The sequence below is a fragment of the Contarinia nasturtii genome, unplaced genomic scaffold (assembly GCF_009176525.2).
Source record: "Contarinia nasturtii isolate CC-2019 unplaced genomic scaffold, AAFC_CNas_1.1 Cnas_scaffold_78, whole genome shotgun sequence".
NCBI lineage: Eukaryota > Metazoa > Arthropoda > Insecta > Diptera > Cecidomyiidae > Contarinia > Contarinia nasturtii.
The window spans coordinates 3,445,376-3,473,166 of NW_022197436.1; the positions used below are offsets into that span (position 1 = coordinate 3,445,376).

The 27,791-nt window shown below is 33.2% G+C and overlaps 1 protein-coding gene across 3 annotated transcripts in view; it reads left to right on the plus strand.

Annotated features, from left to right (window-relative positions):
• Positions 1–27,791, plus strand: part of LOC116348143 — a 408,212-nt gene that overhangs the window by 354,655 nt on the left and 25,766 nt on the right. For all 3 annotated transcript variants that reach the window (XM_031779139.1, XM_031779069.1, XM_031779222.1), the window contains 6 exons: positions 6,471–6,677; positions 10,110–10,255; positions 13,035–13,185; positions 15,230–15,360; positions 17,587–17,674; positions 17,759–17,830. In XM_031779139.1, the coding sequence (XP_031634999.1) occupies positions 6,471–6,677; positions 10,110–10,255; positions 13,035–13,185; positions 15,230–15,360; positions 17,587–17,674; positions 17,759–17,830 (795 nt within the window). The remainder of the gene's footprint in view (positions 1–6,470; positions 6,678–10,109; positions 10,256–13,034; positions 13,186–15,229; positions 15,361–17,586; positions 17,675–17,758; positions 17,831–27,791) is intronic.

A 27,791-nucleotide genomic window follows, 5' to 3' on the forward strand; every position in this document is an offset into this window, starting at 1 on the left:
TTTCTCTCGTCATTTTGAACAACTTTGTAGTACATTATTTTTTGATCAGATGAAGTTTTGTAAAATTGGGGGCACCCCCCAACCCCCCTGGGGAAAAATTCAAAATTCTGCTCCGATAGAAATTTTCTATTTTTTACCCCCAACATACCCCCCAAAGGGTTTTTTGAAATTTTAAAATTTTTCTAACGAGCCTATTATTTGAGACACCCTGTATATACGCAATTCTTACTACATCGCTGCCAATTCTCAACTTTTCGCACCCAACGGTAGAGTAAAATCTGATTTCGGCGTTTAAATTCGCATAAAATAAATACAAAATCCCATTACTTATTTTCTTGGTTGAGCACGACATGGTACACATTCGGTCTGTCAAAAAAAACACACACACACACCAGTATTTTTGTTTTTTTATTTGTATGTTTATAATATAGTCTAAGCACATCGACCCAATCCGGGCAATTCGATTTGAGTCCGATTTAAAATGTACGAATAAGCTTATTCGCTTTTGTGCCTCCAGCGAATGTCTCATTAATATTCAATGAATTTTTGATTCAGTTGAAAACGAGCCCAACACACTTGACCAAATTTCGACCAAACTGATCATTTTACCGGTTCACAATTACTTCAATTTAATTAATTTCATTCCAAATTTTTTTTTTTGACACAATTTGATTCCATTTCCCAAGACTAGAAATTTCAAATCAAAAAGATTGAAAATGTGAATACTTTGAATTGATTTCTCTGTGGAATTGAAGTATTCGATTGCTATTCGCAATAAAACGATTTAAATACTTAGAATTCTTCATAACAACCGCAATTCTATGCGCAATACATACAGTCACAAACGTTTTGTTGAAAATTCATTTCGAATTCAAAACAAATAACTCAAATGTACCGAGTTAATTCTTAAGCAACGCTCAACAAACCACATTCAACATAGTTCATGTCCGATGAATGGAATAGTTTTCTTGGTTATATAATTTGCAGAATTTGTTCAAGTTAATTCCAAAATATTTCTTTAATCGAAAGAATTAGTTTTGAAGATTAGGCTGCAAGTAATTCAAAAGATAGTTGCATTTGAAATGGAAATTCGATCGAAAAAATTTATTCATAAGTGTGCTGAATGGAAAACATGTTGAATTGAGAAACGAGAGAGAAATATGCAGTAACCAAGTATGAACAAATATGTGTATGTATGTGTGTGTATGATAGATTCTGAACCGTGGTCTGTGTTCATTCATTGTACACGATGTGCTCAACGAAAAAAAAAATGCACGGCAAAAATGTTTCTTCTTCGTTTAATGAATTCAAACAGTAATGGCTTCAAAATGAATTCTGTATATTCTATATATTGAAAAGTATAAAATTTATTACATTCCATTTTGACGATGGCCATTTGTTTATAACCGAAAATGTGCTGCCGTTTGTTTTCATTGAGAAAATGTTCAATGTTGGACGTTGGTTAGCTGTTGGGTATATCGAATAAGGCATTTGGGTATTTTTCGCAAATATTTTACAATGAGTGATTTCAAAATACTCATAAAAGTGATTATTTAAGTGGAATTTGGCAACTTTGTATTTGTTATTATTGCTTCGAACAGAGTAAAAAAAGGAGTGTTTTTTTTTCTCGTCGTCTTCTTCTATGTATGCATTTGTGTTAAATGTACGCTCACGCTCTGTACGGCTGGTTGAATATACACATCAAGTAAATGGTTTCTAAATTCAAAACAAAACGCTGAATAGAAAGCAAATGGTTTTCGCTTTTCATTTACTGTAATTAATTTTCCGTTCTTAGATCTCACCCTTGGAGCGTGAACCCAGCTCCATTGACCGTAAATTTGCTTTTTTTTATTAGAGAAATCTTTATTTTTTCGTTATATATTTTTTTTTTCGCCGTTTTTCTGTGAGACGCAAAACACCGAATTCCTTTCAATATGATTAAACAACAGTAGCTATGTAATAACTACTAATGAGTTAATGACATACAATTGTTTAGTCCTTCCACAGAGATGCTCGTTTGATTAGATTCTCAGCCCCCGTTTTTGCTCTTTTCGTGCAAATGGCATTGAGACAGACAAAGAGAGTGAGGGGAGGAGAGTGTGTGTCTGTGTGAGAGTGCAAAGCGAAATGTTTCCAAATAAAAATGTCAGTGTTTTCAAAATATTTTAATTTACGCAAAACTACAATTACGGAATAATGATTTAAACATCAGGATTTTAATTTCGAATGGTATTGCTATAAATTCACTTTAGCATTCTACGGATACAACATATGGAATATGGGGAGAATGCCAACGAAAGAAATGCACACGCAAATTCCAATAAATTTCGAATTTCCAATTCAGATATTCAATGGTTTGAAGATACATATGCACACGTTCCAAATATTTTTTTTTTTTTTTTTTTGCGTTATTACCAACCGAAAATTTATTGTTATTTTCAATGTTTGATGTGCATTTATTTTGTTTTTGCTTAAAGCGGATCACTTGTATTTGATCCGCGCCGCTTCGTTTATTCCATACTCCATTTCTCTCTCTCTCTCTCTCTCTCTCTCTCTCTCTCTCTCTCTCTCTCTTTCGCTATCTCTCTTACCGTCTATGAAAACCATTTATTTATTTGGCTATTTTATTTTTTTGTCAATTTCACACGTCCAAGTCATTTACGTATCCCAATTACTCAATGTTGTTTATTTTATTTTTCAGTGCACGTAAAATTGTAATAACATATCGATCGTTTCGAAGTATTTTGTGCCCATTTTGGTCACATTTATGTTATTGATATATTTATATATAGAAATGCGCTGGTTACTTTTTTCCCTATTTGTTTGCATAAAATAAACTAAAAACAATTGCATACGTTTTTGCATCATCATCATTCGATACGTGCTTTTTCGCTTTTACTAAAAACCATTATATTTCTTTATGATTTGCAAAACCATAGAAACGATTAAACGCATTAGGTAATTAAGAGCGGCTGAATCTAAAATATTTCGAGCTTTTTAACCATATGAAAATGTTTTGCCAATACCAGTTAAAAGAGAATGGGAAATTAATCAAGCTATAAATCATTCGTCGTTTTTTTTTTTCATAAATGGATATGCGTTCATGTTAAAATGCTCTATGAAAACCAGCTATGCATGGTGGGCATTTTTGTTAAATTCACATCTGGATAATTATTACATCTTAATTATAATCGAAATGTAATTGATCAATCGATATCGAAAAGTGAGTGAAATAAACATAAATAAAGGACAAAACGTGCATATTATGATAAATTCACGAATTGAGTTGAAATCGGTTCATTTCCAATTAACTATCAGATCTTGTTTATTCTATTCATTGCATTTTTGGGATGCTTAATTTCACTATCAACGAACCGCATTTTTGAGTTTACATGCATTTGTTCCCGTTCCAAATTCAATTGTTTTGAATGCCAAGTAAATGAGAACTATGCAACATACACGCATACCAAATTTAAATGTAAACGATTACGTGCTTTGTGTGCCGACAAACAAGCATTGGACGTCGACATACACCATTCACCACTATACATATTTATTTGATGTTTTTATCAAAATGTCGCATCGCAAATTGTATTTCAAACAAATGTTCTCGCATATTATGCAATGAAATGAGTTCAGGCGAGTCGGTGGATGGATTTAAGATTGGTGTGAATGAATGAGAAAATCTATTATTGAGTGAGGTGAAGGATTAATGGATGGATGGACGAGAGAAACAAATTGAGATTGACAAAGCCTTCCATTGACTTTCAACTGACTTTTCCTGGACCAAAATGAAACTTTGGACTGAGAAAGTCAATTTTTCGCCATCAAATTGAATGCATCTGGTCTGAACTTTATATTTAAAAATTCTGATTCGTACGATTCTCCACTTGACCAGAATGATATGCACACACACATTAATTTATCTTTGATAGCATTTTACAAAATTAAACAAATGTCATTTCAACGTGTATTATCAGTTTTGATTGGAAATTATCCATTCTAGTGGATGGATAGATGGATTTGGGGACTAATGGTCGCTCGCCAATGCATGCACAACATGAACATAGGCTGAAGTGTGGGTGTGCGCACAACGTTTTTTTTCTCCATTTTAAAATTATTTCATTAGTCGATTTGGTGAATGGAAATGCCAATACTATGCACGTGCACTTAATGTATTTGAACACAACGAATTGCGATCACAGAATTTCCTTCGCATCACTCTCATGTACTGGTGTGAGAGGAATATATTGCTGGAAATCGATTGTGTACATTCATAACATACACAGACACATAAGTACGTATTTGACATAAAATTGGAGGATCACTGAACACAAGAAATGGTGATTTAAAAACTCAAACACCGCGAATTGTGTGAATATGAAAGATAATTTCGGGAGGGAGATGAATTATGTTCGGTACGCCTGAAAACCGAGAACCGAAATTAACAATCGGCCCCTAGTTTCAATCACAAAAATATATTTCTATCAAATGCATATTGCAAAAATGGTTTGCATAGTAAAAGCACGTTTTATTCCGATTTGAATATTATTTCACTCTAACGAAATTTATGCGACCACTTTTTCGAATGTGATGTATTTTTTGGTTCGTTCATTTTCGACTTAAAATCAAATGAGTGGTCACGTGAAGCACGTGAAACACAAAAAAAAAGTGTTGTTGAATATTAATTGAAAATTATTATTGTTTGTGTTTATACATATTGGCAATGCGATATTTTAATCACCTATAGGAAGGAAATAATAAGTTTGCAGAAATTATTTCCGAATATTTTCCAAGTCTAGACATTTTTCAAACAACATTTTATTTTCGAAAATCGTTATGATTGTGGTTACGCCAAATGGTGGAAAATCACTTGAATTGAATGCAAATCGAAAATAATGCCATGGATAAAGAATTTAAAAAAAAAAATCGATTGCAAGCTATGTTCTCGATTATGCACCGTTTTCGAAACGGTAAAAATAATTTAGATATTAAGCAATATTTTATATAGAACGCAACTTAATTTCGTATCGCTTTTATCAGATTGGAATATACGCTAGTTGACAAACCCAATTATCACGTAAACATATCTGCACATGGTTCGAATACCAAATTCGAATATGTGTGCACATTTGCGGAAAATGCACATTGTGCGAGAAATTTGCAATTTTCACTATTGTTGGTCGATAACTACTAACAAACTAATTTCGTTGTTCGCTATGTGTGTATGAGAGAAGGGGAGAGAGAGAAAGAGAGAGAGAGTTTGTGAGTGCCAGAGCATACAGATTAATATGGGAAAAATGTACTGAACCGAATACGGAACATGTAATAAGACGCTCCAAAATACTTCTTCCAACTTTCATTGCAAATAATCAATAAGTTGTCAACATTTGAAATTGTTGTGGTTGCGGCATGAAACAATTGCAGCATATTGAATGTTTTGCTCTCATTCTTTCTCTCTATGTATTTCGGTTTCAATACGATGTTTCAATATTTCTGAAATACATAAAACGCGAGAATCGATTCGCATACAATATATATTTGTTATGCAATACTATATGTACACATACATGAATTGTTGTCGTTTGCAGCGCGTGTTTGGAATGCGTTTGAGGTGCATAATAATTACCATTATTATTGTTTCCACAGCACTTTGACGAGGCAAATGTTCTTCCTTTTACAACAATTTAATTGCATTTCAGTTTGCATTGACACAACCGCTGATAGAGTGTGCAATGTGTATGGTTATAAAATTAACAAATTATATATCGTTTGCCAAAGTATGAAATTTTTAGCAATTTAGTTTGTTAAACAATATATGAAAAGTACTAGCTTCTATGAATATTCATGAAGATTTCAAGTGTGCGAGAATTACCATTATTATTGTTTCCAACAGCTCTCTGACGAGGAAAATTTTCTAGACCGCGAGCTTTACTTTATATCAGAGAACTATGCTCTACTAACACTAAACAAATAATTTTAACGTTTATCACTACAGCCGCCGAAATTCACACTATTGATCGCGGATAGATAACACATCAACTATTAAAGCGAGCTGCCTGTTCAATTTTTTTACAGCATGCAATTCTGTTTAATATACGAAATCCACACTAATAAATTATTAAAAAAAAAAAACGATCAACTATTTTTTTCAGCTTTATGTCTGAAATCATCTCATAAAAATGTATATTTAACGTTTTTATGTTTTTATACATGGGAAATCCCACGGATTTTGAGTACTAAGTGTTTGACAGCTCAAATGGGTCTCTTCAATGTGTCACGTTGTGTGTTTTTTATATACAATAATATGAAAAGTACTGGCTTCTTTGAATATTCAAGTCTGCATGACTCCCACCTTCATTTGCGATATTCCTCTGAAAAATACAAAAAAAAAAAATATATCGTTCATTGACATAAAATCTTGATGAAATTTTCGAAATTCAATTAATTGAATGTATTTTATTTTCCAGGACGACCTGAGCCGACCGTATCTTGGTTTAACGGTAGTGAACCACTTCAAACTACTGGAGGCATCACAATGGGCCGTCATGTTGTTGTTAATCGCCTGGAAATACCCCATCTGACCAGAGATGCCTATAATAGTACGCTAAGATGTCAGGCATCAAACACAAAATTAGCACCGCCTGTTGAGCGCATCGTACGATTGGACATGCTGCGTAAGTATATTAGTCGTTAAACTGTTGAGTTATCTTTTTGTTGTTGTTTGTTTGTTATTTTTTCGGCACGGTTTCCGCTGCTCTCTAGCCAAATTGAATCCATTTATTAGCAATGAAATGAATAATTCGTCAGGGATGTGCGCCACAAAATCATTTTTCAAAGTTTTCTGGAAAATGAGAGATAACAAAAATATAAACAATTTTTACTGAAGACCCAAATGCTACACGGTAGACAGTGCCATTTTAAGAGATGACACATACAAATCTGTCTGGCAATGTTGCCAAGCACCCAAAAGATAAAATCTTTCCATCTCTTTCCGTCGAAATCATACGCTTTTCTCAAGGTGATGAACTGAACGACATTATAACTGAAAATGGTATTCACATTGTTCAACGGTATTTGTGCGCCCTTTTTTACACCTGACTTTTTTCTACTCATCGTCATATCTCTTCTGTTTCCCACTCCGACGGTCCGACTTTTGACAATTCTTGTCGTTTAATTTTATTTTCTTATTCGTCGACTTTGAGTTGCTTTTTTTTTTTGTTCCTTCGTCCGGTGTGAAATTGAAAAATTCTTCTTACTACTGCAAAGACAGTGTTGTGCTCGTCAGTACTCATATTTATTCCTTCTCTGAAAAACTAAAAATTACATTAATTCTATTTTTTTCTCAACGCTTTTTTGTCCCTCTCGTCTCATCTTGTGAGATATGTTTCGAATCACATAAATATGATTCCATTATTAATCAGCCAGTCGTCGCTTGGGAGGTTGCTTTGCATAAATATGTTTGCATTTAGCGCTTTTTGTCATGTTTATTTTTCATTTGCAGGACAACAATCGCTCTCATAACAAATAGCAACAGCATACAGAATATGAAAATATATGTATGGAATGATTCATCTGAACTGCGACGAAAATAAATGACTATTCAAATCAAATGAATCGACGAACCGTCAAGAAATTGAAATGAATTTCAAATAAAATATATAAGTGAGACTTTGTCACACCAAATCTCACTCTCACAAAAATATTCTACATATAAACGCTTTCGGTTCTGTTTTTTTTTCTTCATACAAATGGCAACGGCAAGATTTTCTCACTGCTATGTCACAAATTTAATTTTCATTATGCGTGTCATTCGCTTTCTCTCTTTTTCGTTCTGGCATCGTTTGGTCTTTTTTTATCGGATAAATGACAAAAATTAAGTTGAAAAACGCGATGGGAAAGTTGAAAAAAAACTTCATATATATGCTTTGTGCTCGAGTGTGAGCGTACAACATTCATATTTTTATCTTTTGTAATAGATTTTAATACCAAATCATCAATCAGGTTGCCTTTTTCACCAACTCGAGAAAAAAAGACACAAACATGCATACACATACTATTGAACATCTCGACAAGAAGATGTGATGCCATTATGGAAATGAACTGGCAAAGCTTCCAGCATTTGACTTGAAAAGAATTTTTGCTTGAATTTAAACAATAATAAAAAAATGCAATCCAACTTGTTGGAAAAATTTCCATTTATTATAAGCATATCAAGATGAGACTTGCATCAAACAAAAAAAAATGATGAAACAAAAAAAAGAGCATGCTGTTCATGTTTTCGACAAATGCTCAATTACTGATAAACTGTACAGTTCAATTAATTCAGTGGATATGAAACAATGGGTGAAAATGTTTGAAATGCAAACTAACGCGTGTCAAAAATGTTTCGGAACCAGTTCGAATATTTGGTCATTTGCTTATATGGCCGTTTACTTCATTTTTCAATGCATAATTTATTGTGCTCAATTACGAATTAAACTGTTTATGCGAATGAAATGGCAAAAACGATGACGACAGACAACGACAATACCAAAATGGAAATCGAAACGGAGATGCTTTCATTGTTGCAAAAGTTACATGCGTACGGTCATTGCGTCCGAAAAATGAGAAAATGTTCGCTAATTAAAACCTTATTTTTGATCGCAAATTGAATAAATTTAATATCAAAATATTTAAAACACACTCTCACACACCCATACATACACACTTTAATGGAAGTTACCAAAACGGAAAAATATGCAAATGAAACGTAGCGGTTTAATGTGAAAGCTGGAATATGGTATATATATCGTACAAGCCGCATCGATTATATTTGATTGTTTCGATTTTGGTCGATGTCCAAATAAAAACCGTCAACAATGTTCACATTTGCACGCGTCAACAACAACAATAACAACAACAACGATGGAAAAAAGAGCAAAAAAAACCGGATGGCAATAAAAAAAAAGCGAAAATAACTGAATCGCATTTAATTTTTGTCTCTGTCGTTTTTTATACAAAATCATTGCACGGTTGGGGTTTCGATTTTCATATTATTTTTTTCGCTCATTTTCTCTCCCGTTTCTTCTTTTGTTCGCGGTTATATGCGTCGTGCAGTACAAAATATTTACCGGTATTTTTTTAAATGATAAATTTAGGTTTTTCCGAGCGCAATTCCGCCAAACATCCGGAAACAAAAGCGTCCGAATAAAATGAACAGCAAACATATTACTCAATTTTTTTTTCTACCTTACAAAGCCCCATCAATTAAAAGTGCCAAAAATATAAAGAGAACCCAATAAAATAAATAAAAATAAGGGCTCAATGGAAAATTGTACGGCGTGCATTTGTATTTATGCATTTATGTATGGCTGAGAATATAAAATTCGTGAACGAGTTACATCTCCTGCTCTCGTTTATCACCATAAATGAGAGCAAGATTCGCGATTCTTTATGAGTCATTTTTATGCTCGGCCACCATAAATTTATATAGAGAGAGGAAAAGTAAGATTGGAACAATGGAAAAGGCCACAGTTCCAGTTGTGGTGGGATATATCGTAACAATGTGATGGACGAATTGCAATTTTCTCTCGTCGCTGCATTTCATTGCCGTACACATGCGTTTTCATGTAATTAAAATTCAGCAAATAAATAGATTGCAGGATTAAACAGGCAACAATTGAGTGAGTAATATGAAATGAAGGATAAAAAAACATGCACAAAAAACATACGTGCACATATCTTAATCTAAATAATTGACAGTGTATTAATTGTATGTTTTATATTGCGAATAAGTTTCAAGTTAAATCAATGCAATCAAACGAAAAAATACCGAATGAATGTGTAAAGTCGATATTCCGTATAACCATAAATATTTTCCAAAAATCGTTGAATACAATAAAATAACATTTTCCATACTTGAAATGGATGAAAATTGGCTAGAACAGCGTCCACGCATATTCATTTTCAAATACAAAAAAACGCTTGTTTTAATATATTATATATATGTTGGGCAGAAAAAATTAAGGTGAATGCCATTTTTTCTGTTCGGGCATTATTTAAATAAAAAAAATCAAATTCTCTTTTCTCACCCTCACAATTTTTTTTACTCATCTTTTTACATACAGTAAAACCAACGTCAATAAACATTACATCAAAACCAAAACATTTCGCTTCTGAAATCGAGTACAGCATCAACTGTGAGGTTGACGGTTCAATACCTGAAACGGAGATCCGTTGGACCCAAAATAATCGACCATTTAAACGTGGAAAGGTGAGTAAACGGTTTGAATGTCAAATGCAAACAATTTGTAGATTTACAGTATAATCTCACAATAGTGGGAACCTCCTCGGACAAGGGTCAAATGATATCGCTTTCATTTCGAATAGATTCGCAATAGTGGGAAGCCAAATTAACGAAAATTAATTATTTGTCATTTTTAATTTACATTTAATTAATGCAGTTTTGTTTACTTTAATGAGTTGGCATTCCCATATAGAGAGGTTTTACTCGAAAATGTAGGGACTATCGAGAATAAACAAACTATATCTTTAGACGGAACCACGTTTGTTATGGATGATATGTAAACCTACATATTCGCAAAATGAAAAAAATTTTGAGGTGCAATTAAAAAGTGTTACTGGATACATTACGTAACAGCAACACAGATTTAGAGAAATTTCTCACAAAAGAGAATGCAAAAATGTGTCTGATGAACATTTGTATTGATGTTGCGTTGTATTTAACGCACTCAGCGGCTAAGAATCAGCATCTGAAAATATCAATGGATATTCATTCAGCCAAATATACTGCTCTGATTCAAATATATTACTCATCCTATCTAGTGTAAATTCGGTTCTAATACACCTCAATGTACCATTTCATCCATTTAAACATGCTTGACTAGTCGAAAGACCTTGAATTTGAAGCGAAAACTAAAAAAAATGAAGTCATGATAACACAAAAGGTTGCCACCATTGAATTTCTGAGCTCTGTATTCGGTCTGTAATTTCTGAGCTCTGTATAAGAATGATCGGTTTTTCCGGCAGTTGTATTTTTCAACTAGGATAATGATATTATTCTAATATTATTATTATATTCAAAATAGAGGATAAAAATGTCTAATATTACAGAAATAAATCGTTGCAGTGAACTAATAGAGTAATGCTACTTGAAGTCATAAGTATGTTATTTCGTTATAATTTGCATGCAAACAAACTCCAAGATATTTTTCATTACCACGATTGCGAATCATTAATTGAAATTCGTCATATTTCATCTGAATTTCAATGACCAAACAAAAAATATGGCCATCAGGTCGTCTAAGTTCCGCGAACATAATAATGTTTGTTCTTGCATTTAACTGTCATTATGATCGTGCCATGTGGAAGCATATTAAAAGGATTTGCAAATAAATTGTAATGAACAGTCAGAGTGTGTACGTTTGTGGCCATGAACACTGGCCCTCGATTAAGTATTGAAAGTGTTTAAATGTCATAATTAGTTGGTTTTTGTGGTGCTACACCGGCATAATAAATTTAAAAAAAAAGAAGAAGAATGACTGCCTGTGGTTTTTTCACCGTAAAAATAGCACAAAGTGCAACATAATAATTCAAATGTTGTAATAATTTGTCGCGGATATGTATGAAATCAGTATGTTATTTTTGCCGCACATAATGTAATAATGTCCACTAACAAAAATTACATTTTACAATGCCACATTTTGTAAATGCGTGCACATGAATAACACAACGGAAATCTAACAATGTGATTTGGTACATCGAATCTATATCAAAAAATAGGAAACTGTGGCGCTCAATACTCAAGTAAAATAAATATCAAAAATGTTTAATATTTGTTTCATTCAGTCTCTTTGGTGCGCGAAAATCCTTCGACACGGTTATTATCACTCATATTTGCTTTTGTCGCTAAGGTTCACTGAATATACACCGAAATATCATTGAAATGTGCCCGCAACATTTGCTTCATACACGATTGACTAGGCATTGCGGTGCAGTCGTAGCAACAACATTTTACAACAATAACAACATCGCCACCACTATACATTTGTTTAATTTACGGAATGAATTTCAATCTGCAATAAAATTTTGATACACATATAGTCGACATACAACACAGATTCGATCTTCTTTACCGAAATCAAAAATTAAATGGCATAAATTCGCACTGCGACCGTATGAATTTCCATCGTTTCGAGTGCCAAAGAACATCAAAGCATTGCAATTATAATTTAGTCAAATCGTATGCATTGCAAAACAACCGAATACTGCAACAGATTCTACACATATACACATTTCAAAAACATTACTTTCGATTGCTGCTCTAACAAATTTATTATTGGTCGTATTGGTGGTAGTAGTGTTGTTGTTGTTTCTCTCTCTCTCGTTATCGCTCGCTATCTTCGTTTTGCAAGTGACTGAACTGGTGCATGATGATGTTTTTGTCTCTATTCGAGCGCATCAAAAAGTTTTTTTCATGAATTCAAATTAAAAATGAATGTGTTTTTGCTTCTAATAGAAATACAAATGTAGATTGTGGATAAAAGCTATGTAATGTGAAAATATGGGACTCACATCGAAACCACAAACATACACGCATAGGACGATCTGATTCATTGCGCCGACCTTTATACTCGATGTAAAATAGTAAACTACGTTTGGAAATTAAGTAATCGTCAATATTTTGCAATACTCAATATGGTGGCAATGCCGGCAATTATTTCAACACTCACATACCCTTTGTGCATTCAATTTTCCAGTTTCATCATGCGTTTCACATGGCTGTTGCACATTACATTCACCAACCAAAAGAACTGTTTAGCTTATTTCCGGGATTTTTTTTCTATTTTTTGTTGATTCATTTTTTTATAAAGCCATAAATTAGATTGGCACGTACTTATTTCCCTTTCGTTTTGAATATATCACTTTTTTATTTTGGGTGTAACACTCCTTTAAACACTCTTCAATTTACAGGACGTGTTCAGTGTCAATTTGAATAATTGCATATCTTTGTATTTTCTTCATTTTTGTAGATTGTTCAGCATACGAATGGCAGTGTATCGATATCAACGCTTACTTTTCGTCCAATTCCCGACGATGATGGAACCATTTTGAAGTGTGAAGGCTCAAATCCACGGTTACCAAACTCAGCATTGGAAGATTCATTGGTGTTAATCGTCATGTGTAAGTTATTCAATTTTCAGAAATTCTTTGCATATCAAAACAAAATTTGATCGAACACAAACCAAAAAGGCTCACACATTTTCAACTATTATTACTTGTGTGAAATGGAATATGGACGAAAATATTCGGTGCTTAAATGCTAATAATGTTTTTTTTTGTTCAAATTTGCGTGGTCAACAGAAAAAAAAAACTGAAGAATAGGAATAATTGCAAATAATGGCCAAAAAGGATGAGAACAAAAAAAAAACTGCGTCTTTGCTGTAGTGAAACGAAAAGATTACAATGAACATTAAAAGTTTTGGCCTTTTGTGAAAATTTATAGTGAAAGCTGGGTGCATTTTTTTTCTCTCTCTCTCTCTCGGCTGACCATTTTTATTTGTTTAATTTTTTTCCTTCTGCTCTTCTTGTTCTTTGTCATAATTTTGCCGATGGCTATGCGTCTGTTTAAATGTATGAAAACTCTGCGCTATGGTTGTTAAAAACGGACCAAATATTAAAACCTTTTCGAAGTAATAAAAAAAATTGTGAAAAAGGGACCGCTTAAATTGTTGTCCTTTTTGCTATGTGAGTTTCTTTTCTATGATGTTGGTACCTTTTTTTAATGAATTCTAACACACTATTTGGATAAATTCTATATCAGCTAGTATCCGCCCAAATAAACTTTCTTTTGTCAAAATGTTATATGAACAACGTATTGTGTGTTGTTGTTCTTTGGAATTGGTCGGAGGGTCCTCGTTTATATTCTAAAATGCAATAATTTGTGTACATTGTCTGTATGATCTCTAATCTACGACAGCGCAAAAATGATCTATAGATTTTTATAATACTTTTTTCGTCTCATTTCGGAATGCGTTTTCGGTTGAAACTTTTCTAGTTTAGATTCGTTAGCAAAAACAAAGTCATCACTTTCATTCATTCTAACTTTTAGTTCAATGATAAAATAATTTCCCCTTACACACTAGGTGTGTGGGGAAAAGTAAAAAAAAATCGCATAAAAACTAAAAGAAATATTAGACAATCTATGTCGATGTGCACATCGAAATCGATGTGGGGAACTTTCGTTGAAACAAAAGAAATAATTTTATACTTAAGTCTGTTAAACTTCTTCATCTATCTTTTGATTTCATGTTCGATGACGCTGAATATATCTGGATATGTATTGTGCCGAAAATAAAGGTACAGATGAAATGCCACAGCAAAAAACTTTACCACTTAATTACAAAAGAAAACTAGAGACGGTAGAATACGTGTGTGTGTGTGAGAAAGAGAGAGAGAGAGAGAGAGAGAGAGAGCGAGAAAGAAAAAGATAGAAAAAAAGCATTGCATTGTTATCTAGATTAAACTGCAAAAAAGGTACTCAACGATGGCTCAAATGAGAAAATAAGTAAAAAGGATTTCATCTTATTAAGCTGATCGTGTGTTCGGTTGACGATGACGATAGCCATTAGGCGAATCACTGATTCAGTCATGTAAAATGTTATGAATGAAATCAGAGCTAGAAAAATTCTAATTCATGCAACCGAGTTGGTTTATGGTAAAAAAGGCTTTTTGAGGTAAAAACTATGAACGAATAATAAAATAAAAAGCAGATTCAGACACTCATCGACAGAGCACAATTAACTTGCACTTTAGTTTCATATATTAAAGCACAACCCCATTGATAGTGAGAGTAAAATTGTGAATGAAGAAACCAAGAGCATTTCATTTGTTGGCCATGGCATAAAGACGGCTAAATTCAATCAAATAAATGAGCAGTTGAAGCACCAGTACCAAGACGATAAAAGTTTTTTTTTTGTCCCCAGCTATTTTTCTCTTCGTTCGGCATTAAGTTTTGACGAACGAAAATGTTTTATGTATTATATATTTTTTTGTCGTTTCTTTTGTTCATTCCAAGCTTTGCTTTTTCATCGACTAACATTTTTGATACAATTTCCATGTCTTTATTTCCAACTCTCTGGCATGGCCTCATTTTGTCGTTAATTTGCTCATACAATTGCGCTTGGACGTTCAATTTTGCTGCTATTGTGTGTGGGACGCTGTGCAGACCAACCGCAAGTGACTTTACAATTGGGATCAACTTTAAATCCAGACGATATCAAGGAGGGCGATGATGTTTATTTTGAATGTCACATTAAAGCAAACCCGAAAGAGAATCGCATCACTTGGTATCATGACGTAAGTACACCAAATATTTTTTGTATGTATATATCATTTATAATGTAGAGCGAGAGATAGAGCATGAATGTGATGTATATTCGCTGATACGCTCCATGCGGCGCATCTTCATATATAAAATCGTCGCACTTGTATGCTTCCACACAAAACTATTTTGCAGCAGCAGCAGCAGCAGAGAGAGAAAAGCGAATTTTAATTTTAAGCATAAACAGTATGTACACAGTTTCATTTGTGGGATAAAATCTACACAAAATACGCGCAAAACATTTGCTTATTCGCTACTTTTACGATAATTCACGTCGCTTCGTTCATCTCAATTTTTGCACAAATTTAAACAATTGAAACCAACCCACAAATAATATCGCGAACGTAAACCTCACTCAAAACGACAGTTTTCGGATTCAGAAATTTTGCCATTTCTCTTATTTCCGCTGTGTGAGCACACAACAACAACAAAAAATGGCATGGAAATTAGACGTTATCGTTGAAAATGATGTCTGTTTTTGCGCATCTGCTAATTATGAATTCAAAATCTTCGTCTCTATGAATATGAACAACATTTAATCATAATATATATACATAAAACATGAAAATGCTACAAAATCAAGTTTGCTTGTGTTGGCGTTTCCGTTTCATTTATTTGCACCATTTGACCAATACTTTTCATCGGATGATGACACATTTATATAAAAACGCTTCGAACATTTATTCGCTCATTCATACATTAATCGTATGAATAGAAAAACGCGTGCGACGAAGTGACCTTTCGTGGATTCTTTTTCTTTTCAACATTTATTTATCGAAACAGTTTTGCAAACAAATCGTACAGCAATTGCCATTCGATTAATTCAATTCATTGACTTTGTCTGTTGAATCAAAGCAGAACACGTAAAAATAAATTAGGCACGAAAGCAACGCAGTCATACCTCCGAATACGACTGAATATGTTTACGACTTATGAAACACAATTGTAATCGTAATAGTTTTTATAGGTGAAATGACGAGCGTTAGTTGCCTGTCATTTACAATTAGTATTTTCTATTGCTATGTAGTTCTAATAAAATCGCCATCATAGCTGCCAAACTTAGAACATTCGTCTTCAACATCATTCAATATATGTTTATATTTCTTATTACGATGCCAAACAAAAATGAGCATTTTTAATAAAATTCTATGCTGTTGCGGTGAAAGTACTTCACATCCTTAATCTATCCATACCGCTCAATGGGTACTATTTCATTCATAACAATGCTCTGTAAATTGAGATGCGTCACATAAAAAAATAAACAATGTAATATATATACAGAAAAATCGCGCCGAGATGCGAATGCCTTTCGACTGGTATTCGGTATGCTTTTCATGCAAATCAAATTTAATAAAAACACAAATAAAAAAAAACTCCAAAAATGCATCGTAAAAAAATTATGTTAATTTATTTCGCAATTTTCATTCACTTAACTTCGTTTCGCCCACTGTCACTTGGTTTCTTCAGTCATCATATAAAATAAATATTTTTGTTCAATGGGCACATCAAACAGGTGAAAAATAAATGAAAACGTCGAAAATCATAAAAATTGAAAATTCACAGTTTGCGATAATAGATAACAGTCGGAAGAAGCTTTTGCGCCAAGAAAAAAAAAAACACAATCGGAAAAAGTTTTTTTCGTCAGCATTTCGTTTTCGCTTATAAAAAAATGGGTGGTTGGGGAAGAGTGTGAAAAGCGAATGTAACTTATGAAAGCTTAGGAGGTCGTATTTTTGTTGTTCCAAAGTTCATAACTTTGACACCAACAGGGCACAGCCTTAAATCGAACCATATTATTTTCCAAATTGTTTTTGAACTCAATTTCCGCACAAATTCTTTTGCTCTTCCTTAATGTTGCCATTTTTTGCCAATACTATTTTCTTTTGCCACTGCTGTGTCTGTAACATTGAACTCTCCCTCATCATGGTTTTCAATAGCAGAATCCAAATCAACATAAGCAAAAGGAATCAATGAAATGTTAAAGTTCAGAATGATGGGATTTTCAATTTAATTCAAACACCAAACTGTGTTAACTTGAATTCAACAGATTTAAATACCAAACAAAGCATGCGAATGGAAATTCTAAATTTGTTCCCATTTTCTCTCTCTCTATGTATTTTTTTTTCCACTTTCCATCATCTCGCATTTCCATTTTTTCATTCTCTCGTTTTATTGTTGTCTTCTGGTGTGTTTTTTTCTAGGGTCAATTGGTCAATCAAAATGTGTCTTGGGGCGTTATCATATCAACTAGGTCACTTGTATTGCAACGTGTAGCACGCTATCATGCTGGTAATTATGGATACAACATATATATCTATTGCATTGCATACATATAAAGAATTCTATTAAATATTATATAACAACATTAAATAGGTAATTATGGATGTGCAGCCGCTAATGATCGTGGCGAAAATCAAAGTGCCTTTGTCAACTTGAGAATACACTGTAAGTCTTTTTTTTTCTTTAAATTTTTTGCTTGAAACATATATTTCTTATTTGTTAATTCCGGGTCCAAAAAAAACTCAATCGAATATTTTCACACCATGAAAGGAAACAATGTCAAAAAGTGCAAACGAAATTCTCTTGGAAAAAAGGTGAAAGGTCATTTTACCAAAGTAACCCGATATTTTATTAATAAAATCATCAAATATTTGTGGAATCACTCGACAAAACTAGTGAATTTTTTTCGTTATAAACCAGTACTTTTTCTGAATCAACACAACCCAGTGGAAACGAACGGATAAAAAGAAACTGAGGAAAAAAGCGTAGAACCTATGACCATTTTGTCTATCGCTTTCATTCGATTCTTTTATTTCGACCGCAAAAAAATGTTGCAAAATCTGGCATCAAACACGGAAAAAACTGTACTGAATTGGTATACGTGTATGGATGTGTGCATTTATGTAAATAAAATGGATAAAAATTTGTCTAGCTTTAATCCACACAAATTTATTGCATTTTGTAATTTTCCCAAGCAAAAGAAAAAAAATAGCTGAAAATCCTTTCTCTGTACTGGATCACATTCTTTTTTTTGTCTCTGTTTGCTTCAAAGATGCAAAAAAAGAAGAAAATCACACGACACAAAGCTTTTCAGCTACACTTCGTTCAATTTCATGTGTTTTTCCCTCCATTTCTCTTATTCACAGTATTTTCTTTTTTTTTTCAACATTTTTATTCGCTAATGCTATGATGAAATACACTTTGCAATGCAGCACTTTCGTTTTTTTTGCACGACATTTACATTGTTGCTTTGTGGTGTTGTCACCACAACCTGCTTCGAACCCTTGCAAATGGATTTTTCGTTCTGATTTTTTTTTTGTTTTTTTTTTTGTTGTTGTCGTCGACATCCCGCGCAACCGATAATGTACGTTCCAAATCCAAATAGCCAAAGCAATGAAGCCTTTTCTGCTCTACAGATTCTCGATCGTTAGAATTTATACTCGCTTTTCGGCAGACACACATACACACAACAAGAGCAGCATCCAATGAACGAAAGAGAATGTCACATACACCACAATTACCAAATGAATTTCGATCGAATTTGATTTCAAGTGATTTAAACAAATATCCATGCAATAGGTGCCCCATTAACATTCGTTTTTCGTCTACATAGATCCAAGTGAGCACCGTTGAACGTTACTAAACGCGATTAGCTTAGAGTGGGAAACATTATTTAGTCGTGTCGTTTGCATATCAATCAACGATAACAGAAAAATGGGAAGAAATAGATAGAGAATAAGAAAAAAAAGGAGCAGCTCACTTACAATCTCAGCCAGAATCAGACAGGCTAATAAATATGAAGTCATTCACATTGACAACTATTTCCGTCCGTATATATATATACTTGAGCTGCTTTCGTTTATTGGCAATGGTTTTTACATCAATTTCTTTTCGGTGCGATTTCTCTTTCTAGCTACCCTTTAAAATCACATTAAATCCATGTATCTGTAGTCATTTTGAATTCAGTTTTTTGTCCATCTTCGTTCGTATCATCAATTTGACTGCTCATTTTAGTTTCTGTGTGAATTTTGAATTAGAACTCGGTAAGTGTGAATACCATGGGAATATATCGATACGTTCACTCATATCAACGAAGAAATTAATTTTCGTGAAAACGTTCAGTTATATAGTTTGGTCGAATTGATCACCTGAAAATTGCAACAACTGAATCGAGACACGCATACGTTTCCATCAAATAGCGTGGATGTGTGGAATGCGTTCGTGGAAAAGACCGGAATTTTGAAATGGAATAAAGCGTTTAACAAATTTCTATTTGCAAACACCAAATACACACACAGAGAGAGAGAGAGAGAAACACACTTAAGGAAAATGTACTTAAACCTAATTCGGTCAACGATTCGATAAAGTGTGAGATTTCCAATTGTCGATAGCGAGTAGTAAATGTGTCGTCAGAGAATTGAAGCTTAATCGAATATTTGTTCGAAAACACTCACACAGACATCAACATAATGTCATTTCTTAAATGCGTTTTTGTGAAGATTAGGTGGAAATTACTTTGATGAACTCAAAGTATCAAACGACAATACAGTGGGCTCCTTTTTTTTGCTCCAACACTCAAGCAAACGTATTGAATGTATATGTGTTTGTGTCGAAATCGAAAATATTTCCATTTGTATGCAAATCCCGAAATTACAATGTGTTATCTCTTGTTTTGGAGCATCAAACATTTCGTTTTGCTTCACATGTGTAACCATCGATGCTCATAGTATGATAAGAATAAAATTGGTTTTTCTTTCGATCAACGACATGTTCGTCGTCGATTATGATCTCTTTGGATAAAAAAAAATGTTTCGTTTGACTAGAAGCTGTTCTTAAGACTCATATGTCTTCCGTTCGCTCCAAACGCAGTACGCCGAATTTCAATAAAAATATTAAGAACTGATTCGAAATTTATAATTGGTAATAGTGTGCCAGCGACACTTGAAAATTAGCGTGATTTTTTTTGTATGAACAAAATGGAGCATATCAAAAAATCAATTTGATCGAACCAACTAAATAAACTAATAAAGTCAATACATTTGGTGGAATTTCTTCAATTTTCTAATCAGAGAATAGAATTAAAATTAATTGACGGTGTAATTGAAAGCGACCGATGTGTGTTATCATTGATCAGAATCATCCAAACGGAAGTACATATACCGCTGGTAAAATAATTAAATATGAAATTGGAAACTTGCCAAAAATATTCGGCAAATTGGTAAATTTAACGTTACAATTGGGGGGAGGGGGTTGTTTCAGCATTAATGCAAAGGGTAAAATCTCATTACAATTTGAAATGTGCTTTTTTTTGTTGGTATTTTTGTTTACGATGAAAAGAGCGTTGTGACTACAATACTATGTAGTATCGATGCTGTTATAAATACATGTGCGAGATACCATAGTTAATACCAATTCATTCACAATCTTATCATTCCAGTCTGTGAAAGTTAAATAAAACGATGCTCGAACACGCAAACGACTTCCACTTTGCTATCTCTCATTTTAAACACCACGGTTATTTCGGATCACAGACACACTCATACACACAGAGAAAAATAGAAAGCATGAAATGGTAAAAACTCAAACATAAAGCTCCACATAAATTGTGTAGTCAGTTTTGGTTTGAGCATTTCTCTCTCTCTCTCTCTCTCTCTCTCTGTGTGTGTGTGTGTGTGCACGCGTTGTGTTACAATTTTTGGGTTTACATTTCGACTGCCATAAAATGGTAAAAAATTACTTACGTTGATGGCAAGTACATCCCCGTATAAAGTTTAATTTGTTTGCTGTAAATATACATAACAATATCAGATTGTCAACGATGAAGCGGCTGTTGTCACGCATTTTTGTCTTTGTCATCCAGATGCGATTCATTGTTAATGCATCGAATCTCATTCCCAGCATACACAAATGTGAAGGACGATTCAGTATTGATCAAAATAAGAATGTCGAAAAGAGATTGAAAAAGACAGAAAAAGTGACACGGCGAAAGAGAGAGAAAGAAGATCGTAGTGGCTTTGTAGATGTTGTCACTTTTCTTCTCTCTGTTGACAGAAGATTTGAAGGCGTTTCCGATACTCGTTTTCAAAGTTTATTGGATTGCTTGTGGCTGTGGCGGATGGGATGATGGGTCTGTACCACATTGGAATGGCATCAATGACGATGCATGAGGAAACAAGATGGAAAATGAAGACAAATTGAAGTGAAAAAAAAAAACAATAGTGTGTGAATGTGCTAAGTCAATGACTATAATTTGCAGAGATGAAGATTAGAAAATGCTCTTTTAGTGAAGAAGACCACTTCTTCTCAAACAAATATATAGAACGAAATAGGGAATGCACACACAAAATGATGTTTGTACATTCACCGAAATTTTAGCTGTAAACTATACCGCTACACATCAGCACCTTCAAACATATTGGTGTATTTGGAAGTCATGACCAGCAAACCAGCACTAAACAACTGTCGAACACAAGAATAAATCAATATGTAGATGGTGTTGAAATAAATACGCTACAATTTTTGCCAAGGCACCAACGTCATTTTGTGTGTGTGTGTGTGTGTATGGGACCGAAGAGCAAAAGATCCATAGAATGAGAGCCATTTAGAATGGGACATAATATCATTTGTGCTCAAATGCGCACAACATACTTTCCACAATAAATTGAAGTTTAAACAAACAAAAAAACGAGATAGAGATAGAGAGAGAGGGAGAGAGAGAGAGAGAGAGAGAGAGAGAGAGAAAACATACGCACAAAAGGGCAATACTATAAGAGTTTATCAGCCATAATTTAGCAAAAGCATCCCAAGTATAATAGTAAAACCATTGGAAATAAACCAACGTAATTTAGACAATTCGATGACTTGTTTGTTTTTTGGTCATTTGCTTTTTGGGTTTTTCCGTGGAGTGAACCAAGTCAATTCGTTTCTCGGTTTTCGATTGTTGGCTGATCGAAATGATGACTGTTCATTCCAAATGTGCATTCAGATCGATGTCGGTGTGTTCGTTTTTATGTGATTTTGGTTTCGTATGGTGAATGGGCAATTCGAATTACAAATTCGTATAACCGAATTCAGATGGACCAAAAATAAATTTGTGTGTAAATTTGGCAACACTTTAATAAATGACTGTAATCTATTAGGTAGAGAGATAAGAGGAATGGGTTGACGCAAATAGCGAGAAGCGATTTTTACCTAAAATGCTTTCTAAATCGCATTAGTCATTGTTACCACACTTCATTAGTTTTCATCTCTAATCGAAAACGGTGATGCCATTAATGTTTTATGCTCTCATATTCAATTGGCATTGTGTGTGTGTGCATGTGTTTGGGTTTTTACACTTTTTTCTACTATTTATTATTGAACTGTTGCTTTTTTTCTCTCGTCCTTCATATAGTATGTGGTCTTTTGTGTTCAGTAACATGTTAACAACATTCCATCAGTGTGATAGATAATGTAAACATAATTTGTATGCTATTAGTAAAAATGTACAAACACAGAGTAGTAAGCAAACAAAAGCACGGGAGATGAAATAAAAAATGTAGTATTTCTCAGTGGTATGCACGTGGTTTTAAGCTGGGAAAACTGTAAAATAATTTTGCATAACTTTTAAATGTCATTGAATTGATTTCTCTCCCTACACGCTTGGCTTTTTTTAGTGTAATGGGAGGAGAATCACCCTCCCTCATTCATCAATATTTTCAATTACTTATTTTCACTTAAATGTTCACTACTGCTTCACAAAATTCAAGATTTTGAAAAACATTTTCCTCATTTTTCTAAAAGTCAATATTGAAAGATTACGTAGAGAACTACCCCGCCACATTTAACTCCCTAATTTTCCAACCTGAGAGCCTATGCATCCATGTGTACCAAAAGCCTCAAAATAAAATCCAGAAAACGCAATATATAATCATATAATTGGTATTGGAGTGTCAAAGACTGTGTAAATGGATGAGAACAAAAAAGTCAATTTAAAATCGCCAACGTACATAAATAAAAACCGCTTGGTGTGTGCTATTTTTTTTATGGTTCGTCAAATGGAAACAGAATCAAAGCACACACAGCACCAAAACTTTGTCAAATGGCCATATAAAAACGAGTACATGAACAAATCGAAAGCAAACCTATTAAAATGCAAACATTGACCAATTTGTTATTTATATAAATATAACAGGTTTGACATGGTCAGATTTTTTGTGTCACTTCTCTTTTTTTCCATTCATATTATTTATATTAAATATGTGTGCGAAATATAATATGCGAAATGTTCATAGAAAATTATGTTTAATATTTAATTATTTAATTATTCCGAATAAATTACATGTGTTTTGATGTGAGCGCCGTACTCAGTGAAATTTAAAATTCGGGATTAGTTGGTATCGATGGAAGAGAGCGAACGAATCAAAACCGAAAATAAAATCGTAATTCCGCTGCGAGCGAACCAAATCGCTTTTGTGTTCATTAACCAAATTGAACATTTGTACGGCATTGGTTACTACTGCTATGGTTTCGTTATTTACTCATTTTATTTATTTATTTTTCATGAAATTTCAATTTCGATTTGATTTATTGCTCAGCTGTATGACATCGATCAACGTATAAGTACATTTTACGCGCATATTTTGTACATTGCACAAACACACACACACTCAAAAATTGCATGGAAGACAATTATCAAACAATATAAAGTGGGCACATTGTTAAATACTGTTTTTAGCAGAGAGAATCACATTCCATTTCTTTTACACATGTACATATTTTAATTACGTGTAAATTAATTGGATATACAATAAATATACACCCCGTTACAGGTATATGTGATTAAAATTGTTATTTGAAAATTATATTAATTATGATTTTATTGGGATGGCTTGTTGTTTGTGGACGCCACACAGTTATAGTCAGAATCAGATCAAGGCTCGAGCTAACTGATCATTTTGATACTAGTATATGACGTCAATGTCCAACATGAGTGTACGTGTGTTTATTTTCGGCAACAGGCCATCAAACATGGAAGAAAATCATGCACAATTGTATTCGAAAAATGTGTATGATATAGAAAATTGCTTTTCAGCTGTGCAAACCCAAAATAACGTACACTACAACAAAAAAAATAAAAATATATGATTGAAATCATTGATAGCAATGAACAACAGAGCAGTATATTTGCTGGATGAATATCTACTGATATTTTCGGACGCTGATTGTCATCCGTTTGAGTGTGTTAAATACAATGCAATGACGTAACATCGACACAAGGAACAATGTCAAAAAGTTAGCCAGCTGTCAAACTCAAATATGTCAGATTAACTCTTGCACTGATGTTGCATTGTATTTAACTCACTCAGCGGCTGGGAATCAGCATCTGAAAATATCACTAGATATTCATCCAGCAAATATACTGCTCTGACGACGAACAATAGCGTGACCGTACAAATTCATAATATGAACGAAATGCCCTACCAACACTTTATTTATAAAGTTTTCTACTTAATTTGACCAAATATATTTTAATTATGTTTTATAATTAAATAAAGAAATTACAATTAAATGCATTGAATATCATGCACAATTATAAATGTGAGCTACATAAAAATGTGAGCAAAAAAAAGAACTGATTGATATTGAAAAACATGCTGGGAAAATATGGTGTTTCTTCATGCTGTATGTTTCATTATGTTTACTGAAACAGTTGAACACAAAGTAAATAATAAAATAACCAATTAAATAGCGGCATTGCATCAGCACAACATTACTACCGAAACCAAATACAATCAAAAGCTGGTTAAATAATTTCTTGTATTCGATCGATCGTTTGAAATGCCAGAACAGAATGGATGTGAAATTATAATAAAGTATATTCGGTATTTTAATGTTCAAAAACGTTAGTTTTATATAATTACATTACAATAGAGCTGAAATTTAAATTTGAGTGATATTTTACGAAGGAAATTGTTATTGCATCAGCAACTACTAACCAGACACAATCGACGCCATATTTATATCGACGAAATAGAACATATTTATATTCATTTCAAAGAGAATCTGAGATAAATTGAACAGCATGGTCATAGTCTCTCAATCAAAATGCTAATATGATCAATAATTTAGACAACATCATATTTTCAAAATGGAAAATCTAACAGGAATCAATATAATGTACAAAACCATTTCTAGGTTCTTCTCATTCTCTTCGTCTTATGGTAATCATTTAATCTCGTATTTGTGTATAGTGATGAGTCAATTTTAACATTGGCATTTCTCAGCTTAAGTGTGAAACTTTCTCAATGAAATATGGCACACCATATTTTTGTGCACTGTATTTCATTGTATATGTTAGACGATCGAATAGCAAAAAGTTCGGTAAAATAACGACTTTGGATGTGTTGTGGTTAAGAATGCAATATATCTACTTTTGCCTTCAGTGGCATTGAGTGTCAACGGTCACATCAACTCGTTGAATGCTTCGAAAAAGAAACCACATTGGCAGATTAGCAATACAACTCAATTTACATATCTGTCGATGAAACGAAGACTAAAGTATGTTCTTTTTATTCGAACAAAAAAAAAGTGTTATTTTATACAATCGAGGAAGAAGACGTTGACTGGTCTGCTTTATTTGCATTTTCTACATCATTATTGATTGGCAGAAAACCGTTAAATTTATCATGACAAAATTAACGATAGTTATCTGTTATCTCTTAACATTTGAAAATGATTTATTGCTAGCACTGTGTTCCTTTTTTATCAAGTTTTTGCAATTTTCGCATCACTTTTCCAGCTAGTATAGCTTGATATCTTATCTCTTCGTTGAAAACAATAAAACAAGAGAAATACCTTAAATACAAGAGAAAACCTTGTCTTTCAACAGAAAAAAAAAACAAAATGAACAAAAAGCGAAGAAAGATAAAATACATACTCTCTTTTAAATAAAAAAAAAATTTCTAACGAATATCTTGTTTTTTAACCGGCAACAAACCTGAAAAACATACTTCGCTCTACGTCTCATCGACTAATATATGACAAACAAAATGAAGTGGCCATTTGTAAGGCCAATCTTACGATGGCAATGGCTAAGCTGCAAACACAATGCATGAGTAAGCTACATACATCAAGATAATCTCCATACTACTAGCTTACGGTTGACTAATCTTTCATTTTTACATTATACAACTGCAGCTAACAAACATAACCATTCAAATTTTATGTTAAACCTTGGTCGAATTCATTTTCCAGCAGTTTTTTTCCCTTTTGTGGGATTTTACATTGGTTGGAACGGAAACAATTGAGTTTTAATCGATGCACAAAATGGAAAAGAAAAAGCTTTGCTGAGTGTGTTCCTTTTTATTTACCGACTACGTACTTGTAACGAATGTTTGTTGTAATTTGATTAAAAAAAATGCCGTCATTTTGAACAAAACCAAGAAATGCATTATCCATAATGCGGTCAAATCGCATTTATGGCACGCAATTCTTCAAATTTGGCAATATTTTATGTATGCTGGCATGAGCAGATAATGAATAAGGCAAAAGTGTATAATACCTTAAAAACTTATTTCGTATTTAATGTACGCCATTCAAATGCATATAGCATCAAAGTGGCTTTTAAAAGGCGATGCGAATTCGTGGTTTGCACCAAATTTTTTGATCACGAAAAACGATGAAAAAGAAACATGAAAAATATAAAAGCATAGTGATCACGCACGAATTGTTTGTCTCAAATTCTATATTTGTTCATTTTTGCGCAGTTTGTGGTTGCTTCGTTTTGATTTTATTTTGTGTATCTACTTTTCTCTCTTCCTCCTTTTTCGATGTGTCTTTCAATCTTCCACACAGTGTTCGGTTTTTCGCCAAACTTGTCATCCTTCTGTTTTGATTTTTATGTTTCAGCTCTTTGGTTTCATCTTGGTTGGGAGCTTTCCTTTGGTTTTGCTTCATTTTTTCCCTCCCCATTCTTTCTTCTCTCTTTTTTTTTATTCAATTGCCATTTGAGTGTGCAGAGTGATCGAAACTTTTCGGTTGGTTCGTAGTTTTGTCTCTTTGTTTTGGGTCAAAGATAGAATGGACGGTAATGACAACGAAAACTCATGTAACTAAACTACTTCAGTGTAGTGCTTTGTGGGACGAAAATGAATGACAAACAGAATAGCGAGAATGAGAGATTGAGAGAAATATAAAGATAGAAAGAGTAAGCACTCGCTACAAATACATCCTTATTTTATGCTTTTAATGATGGGGGCAAAGGTGGTCAATTCGTTTATTCATTTTGAAAAGTTTTCGCTTTGCCAAACTCATTGCGAATTCAAGTTTTCAAAAACTTTGCCAAGTTTTCGTTTGATTCTATTAAACCATGATTTGTCGGATAACAAAAATTTGTCATTCGTTGTTTTCTCTCTGTTAAAATTGA